Genomic DNA, 6,554 nt, shown 5'->3' on the forward strand with positions numbered 1-6,554 from the left:
TTTACTAATTTAATTTTGTTTAAGTTTTTATTTCATTTTCTTTTAGTCTTTAAGGGTAATATCAATACCTCTAATTCATTCCTACTTAGGACTTTTTTTGTGAAATTTCACTATCAGTGCTTATTCTTGCATATTATATAAAAGCGCAATTTCTATTCAAACCGCGTACAAATTTTACTATTATTTTTTTACTTTTCTTTCTTCTTAAATGATAATACCAATACCACTAATTCATTTTTTATCCAGAAATTAGAGACACCATGGATGAAATACCAATGCCACTAATTCATTCTTTCTTTATTTTTTTTTGCAAAAAAATTCACTATTATGTGTTTATTCTTGCATATTATAATGAAGCGCAATTTATGTGCAGATTGTGTGCAAATTTTGTCATTATTTTTTTAGTTTTTTATATGATTTTATTTTCTATTTAAGGGTAGTTTTGCTTCATTTTTTATTTTTGTTTTCTGTTTCCATGGGTTTTTTCTTTTTTCCTTTTTATTCCCTTTATTGGTTATTTTTTGTGGGTTTTTGGCTGAGTGTAATTATATACAAACAAATACTATATAATATGTGCCAAAATTTCATGATTATATGATTATTTTTGCATATTATGATAAAGTGCAATTTCGGTGGAAAGTTGTGCGCAAGTTTTTTTAGTTATCTTTCTTCTTAAAGGAAATACAACATTTCGATTACACTCCGTGGGAATTATAGTAGAATGCAAAAATGTGCTATTTCATGCTTATTCTTTGCATATTTCTAAAAGTGTAATATCAGTGCAAATTGTGTGCAAGTTTTGATTATTTTCCTTTTTCATTTTCTTTCTTCTTAAAGGGTTTCATTATTGTTTAGTAAACTTCATTATCTTGATTTTGTTTTAGTTTTTTTGTTAGTGTAATACCTTTAATCGTAATACGATGCCACTAATTCATACTTCCTTAGGAAATTTAAATATTTTGTGTTCTTTATTTTAGTTTTTTCTTAAATGGTAATACCAGTAAACATATTTTTTGTGAAATTTGACTATTATATGGTTATTCTTAAATATTCTAAAAATGCAGCTTTTGTGTGAAATGTGTGAAAATTATATTTATTTACTGCTCTTGTTTCCATTTTCTTTCTTCTTAAAGAGTAATACCAATCCCACTAATTCATTCCTTCTTAGAAAACGTAACTTTTTTATTTGTGTGTGTGTAAGTAAATGCAAGTGCTAAATAATATGTGTGTAAATTATATTAGAATGCGAAAATTGCAAAATTATTCACTTATTTTTTGCATATTTTAAAAAGTGCAATTTCAGTGCTAAGTTATGTGCAAGTTTTGAAAGGTTCTTATTTTTCATTTGCTTTCTTCTTAAAGGGTTTCGTTTATTAGAAACTTCATTATTTTAGTTTTGTTTTATTTTTTATTTTTCTTTCTTTTGAAAGGGTAATATCATTGCAATGAATTCATTCTTCCATAGAGAACTTCATTTTGTTTTTAGTTTTTATTTCATGAAGTTGTGAAAGATAGATATTCCTAATGTAATGGCAATACAAATATTTCTTTTGTAAGGGTAATGCCGATGTCACTAATCCATTATGTTTTAGAAAATATTTTTTTCTTAAATCCCAACATTATATGCTTAATTTTGCATAGTAGTAACGGAATTTTCGATATATACATTCATATATGTGCGTATATGTATTGTATGCGAAAGTACCTTTCTACACCTGAGCTCATATGCTCCTGCTATGAACAGTAAAATAAATAAAATAGAAAAACATTCAAAAAATTCTGAAATTTTTTTGTGGCATACTTTAAGAAATGTTTGTTGTGCATGCAAAATTTCATCACGAAATCACATTGGTGGAGGTCGTGGCAAAAGTAACAAAATCAGAGCTCCAAAATACATTTGAAAGTAACATTTTCAGAGTATCGATTTTGTTCTTTTTACCATGCCTTCCACCAATGTCATTTCATGACGAAATTTTGCAAGCACAACAAACATTTCTTAAAGTATGCCACAAAATAAATTCAGAATTTTTTGAAATGTTTTCCTATTTTATTTATTTTACTGTTTATAGCAGGAGCATATGAGCTCAGGTGTAGAAACTCCACGTCCTATTGTATACATGTATAAAATATATATACATGTGTGAGATTGCACATATAATCACAAACCATTGCATGCAAATATGTATTACTCTTCAGAACACACCATGCACGATCTTCATCTATCATCGATGAGTCCAGACGCTCTCTTATACACCTATAATATACGTACACAGTTATAGTAAAAAATAATATACATACACAGTACTTACCTAGTACTCCCTCCGTTCTTTTTAATCCGCATATAAGGTTTGGTCAAAGTCAAGCTTTATAGAGTTTGACTAACTTTATATTAAAACATATAAACAATCACAATATGAGATCAATATTATCAGATGCACCATGAAACGTATTTTCATACTATATAGTTTTAGTATTGTAGATGTTCATATTTTTTTATATAAATTTGATCAAACTTTGTGTAGTTTGACTTTGACCAAATCTTATATGCGAAGTAAAAAGAAACGGAGGAAGTACATGCATGGCCGGAATGCGTTCGCAGGTTGCACTCGCGCCTCTGGCCGGTCAATCGAAATGATTCAGGGTCAATCAACTGACCCAGAACTTATTTCAGTCGATTGACCCGTGGCCAGTCCTGATCGACTGAGACTTAACCAAGTCTCAATAAAGTGACACAACATGTAAAAATGAAAAAATACTAATTTTTTCACATATCTTAATGTAAGATTTTACGAATATAACATCGACTGCGACATATAACCAAGTCTAAATCGACTGATATTTAGCAAGACTGCTTGTGTAACTCCGTAAATACGAGGGACCTTTACTGAAACACGAGGGGCCTTTACTTTGCTTTCAAACAATACTTTTTTCTTGGAACCAGCACATTGTTATCCCATCAACGACCACGGCTGCCCTCGTTCTGAATTACCATTATCCCGTTTTCTGTTAGATGCTGGAGACCATCTCATACCCACCTGATCTCCTCCTCTGTGAAGGAAGAACCGCGCTGCCTCCAAGCCGCTGCTGCAAGAAGACCAGCACGGCCAGCACTCCCGCTCCGCACGGTATGATGATGTCCCACGCGACGCCGAAGAGGTCGCCCCGCGGGCTAGCGTACAGGTCGGAGGAGCTCATGCTCGGCTCGTAGATCTGCCGCCTCACCACGTCGTACACGTGAGGCATCACCCGGGTCATGGTGACCCCCGCGTAGAACCACGGCGAGATCGCTCGCACTCCGGAGCCCGCCAAGGACGCGTTCAGGATGATCTGAGGGAGCAGGAAGCCGTCCAGTATCAGACCGCCGTACGACACGAGGTCCTCCCAGATCGTGGCCGGCTCTCCGGCGATGCGCACCACGAGCGGCTCCTCGCTCGCGGCGCGGACGTTGATCACGTGGACGGCCGCGGCCAGGGCTCCTCCGAGCACGTACAGCGGCAGGCATATCTGCAGCACGATCCTCTCGGACACGACGGGCGACGGCGTGGCGGACTTGCTCTGGTCCGCCGACCTCCGGCGGCCGGACCACACGAGCTGAAGGAGGCGCAGCTGCAGCACGAAGGCGACCAGCGTGGGCGCCCTCATCACCACCTCGTTCACCTCGCGCCAGTCGCTCATCCAGTACACGGAGTACCGGCTCCTCCTGCTCGTGAACAGGGCGTCGAAGTTGAGCACGAGAGGAGTGAGGTATCCCAGCGTGAGGATGGCGAGCATGGTGATCGACGTCGCCGGAGCCGCCTCGGGGTTCTTCTTGGTACGGAGGATCTGCAGGACGGTGAAGACGCACGACAGCGTCGTGGACGCCACCAGCATGATGCCTTCCAAGTCCATCCTAGATATCGCCTCCGACACTTGGTCTGAGTACATCCCGTACAGAGTGATGTCGACCTTCTTGAAGAAAAGACGATCGGACTTGTCTCTGAGGCTGCTGATTACCCCCCTGCCGTGCCCCTGACCCCTGGCATCAAGGGAGGCGAACTTCACGGTTACCAGTGTTTGACAGTCGGTCGAGCCGTTGTGCTCTCGGCAACCGACCATGCACAGTATGCCGCTCTCAGGATCATAAACACCCTCTGCTGAGATTCGTCGCCGTGTCTCAGGGCTATATGAGAACGAGTACGACCCATTCGTAGGACGCACCCAATCATCAGCTGGAGCATAATAGCCTATATCGTAGCTGACATTCAGCAGATTTTGCTTCGTGTCAAGTACCACACCATGGGAGAAGGAATCGTCGGCAGCCAGCCGATCCCCGGAGACCATCACCGAACCGATTGTGACTGGGTTGGCCTTTCCGCCCCCCCTGCTCAGCGCGAAGAAACGAAATTCGAAGTCACGGTAAGTATAGTTCCCCGGGAATGAGCGCGCCCCCTTGATCTTCTCCTTCTTGAATTTGAGGTAGTAATGCTTCGTCGCCTCGGCAAGCATCGTGTCGTTGTAGCTGTACTTCACATCTGAGAGGTTGCTGCTTCTGTGGTCGTCAGTGAGGTCGATGAATCCGTCGTCGACGACGTCGATGCTCGACGCTGTTGTCACGCCGTCGTTGCTGCCAATACCAGTCTGGGTCGAGTTCCAAAGCATCCCGGCCACGACGCTCCGGTCCCGCATCGTCCACACGGCCGGGAACCAGAAGCTCATCCCGATCCCGCACTCATGCTCTCGCACCGCCGGGACAGAGGGCGCCGAGGCCGAGCGCACCACCGGGCACGCCCTGAGGCAGAGCGAGCCCCGAACCTTGTCCCAGCGCCCCTCGGCCACGACAGCCTCCTCGTCCACCGAGAAGCGGTGTGGACGGTGGTTGAAGAATCGGTGCCTCTCGGTCGACCCAGTGTCGTTGGAGAACACCACGTACGCGCGCACGGCACCCTTCGCGGTGCACTGCATCTGGTTGACGTGCATCCGCCGCAGAAGCGGTTCGCCGCCGTGCTCCAGCCTGTACGCGGTCACGAGCTGTTGTTTCAGATGGGCGCACCAGGCGAAGCCGCTGCCGAGCGCCTGGTACGAGTCCCTGGCAGGCTGCGTCGGCGTCGGTGCGCTGCAGGCCGCGCCCTCGGAGGCGTACTTGTAGTTGTCGCCCTCGGCGTAAGCGAGGAGCTGGATGGCCCCGAAGTCGGAGACCTCTAGACTGCCGGTCACGAAGGGATCGGTGAGGGAGGGACGATCGGGGACGCGGAGGCGGAGGACGACGTCGGGGTAGTGCTTGGGAGAGCCGTCGACGGAGTGCTCGGTGCCCTTCCCGACCATGCAGAGTTCGAGTGAGGCGGAGGAGTAGAAGCCGTCGAGGATGAAGGAGACGGACGCGGAGCCGGTGTAATTCTCGCGGCGTCCACGGCCCCGGTAGGTGTGGACGCGGGGGGCGGTGAGGGTGAGAGTGGCAGTGAGGTGCACGAGATCCTTGTCGCTGGTGCGGTAGACGCCGTGGGGGAAAAGGGAAAACGAGCGATAGCTGCCGTAGGGGTCATCATCGGCGGCGGCGGAGAACAAGCTGTGCGCGCCCTCGGAGAAGGAGAAGTAACCGGTGGAGATTTGGAAGAAGCTGGTGAGTAAGAGGGTTTCGTTGCCGTCGGTGTAGCGGTCGTCAGCGGGTCCGGGCTTGGTGCAAACGGAGGAGTAGGACGCGGCGGAGACCGCGGCGGAGAGCGTGGCGGTGGACGCGAGCAAAAGGAAGCAGAGGAACAGGCCGGGATGGTTCCGCGGTGGCGCCATTATTTTGTTGGTTGGCTGGGGAGGAGGAGGATCAAGGGTGAGCCTGTGTCATGCGTCTATATAATGCCAGTAGCAGACTGGCAGGGTGAAGTGGGTGATGATGCGAGGTGGAACGGCTTGACTTGTCAGAGACCTTTGGGCTGGATGGCACGGAACGATCTACGTTCAGATAATTTTTCGATCTTTTTTGCGTGCAACTTGCTTCATCGAGGAAGAAATGTGTTGTGGCCACGAGTGTCTGGCAGGGAGGATATCATAAAAGTAGTCAGCGGAGAGCTACTGGTATCTTTGCCAATGGGTCCTACAGACTTATTGTGTTGTCATGCTTTTCAAAGTAAACGTCAACGTCAACGTCAACGTTCAACACTTTGGTTTGAATGGAAGGAACCCGGCGGGCTCTTGGAGCCATGCATTGTGCCCCCAGCATCACGCTTATGTGCATAAAAGTCACGAATACTACTCCCTCCGTCTCGAACATCATCACTCACTGACAAAACAAGTGTCTTCACTTTGTACTAATTTTACTATAAAATCATATTAAAATTAAGACACTTATTTTAGGACGTAAGAATATTAATTTTATTATAAAGTTGTACTAAAGTAAAGACATTTATTTTAGGACGAAAAAAGTACATGGCATGACACAAACGCCGAGCACATCTAGCCAAAGTCTCATAACTCCTTGAAACATTCCACTTCGAGTTAAATCGGATCTAGTTGAACTTTTAAAAAGTGTAGCTGCTTAAATTTTTATCAGAAACGTCGGCTGCCTCTCAATTTTGAGCAACCAA

General features: G+C 45.0%; 1 protein-coding gene across 1 annotated transcript; it reads right to left on the reverse strand.

Moving 5' to 3' along the window:
- Nucleotides 1-2,739: 2,739 nt before the first annotated feature.
- On the reverse strand, nucleotides 2,740-5,840 carry LOC123078988 (uncharacterized). The gene has a single exon (XM_044501653.1). The coding sequence runs from the start codon at nucleotides 5,761-5,763 to the stop codon at nucleotides 3,007-3,009; it is 2,757 nt and encodes a 918-aa protein (XP_044357588.1). The 5' UTR covers nucleotides 5,764-5,840; the 3' UTR covers nucleotides 2,740-3,006.
- Nucleotides 5,841-6,554: the final 714 nt, after the last annotated feature.

Source organism: Triticum aestivum, chromosome 3D (assembly GCF_018294505.1).
Source record: "Triticum aestivum cultivar Chinese Spring chromosome 3D, IWGSC CS RefSeq v2.1, whole genome shotgun sequence".
Lineage (NCBI taxonomy): Eukaryota > Viridiplantae > Streptophyta > Magnoliopsida > Poales > Poaceae > Triticum > Triticum aestivum.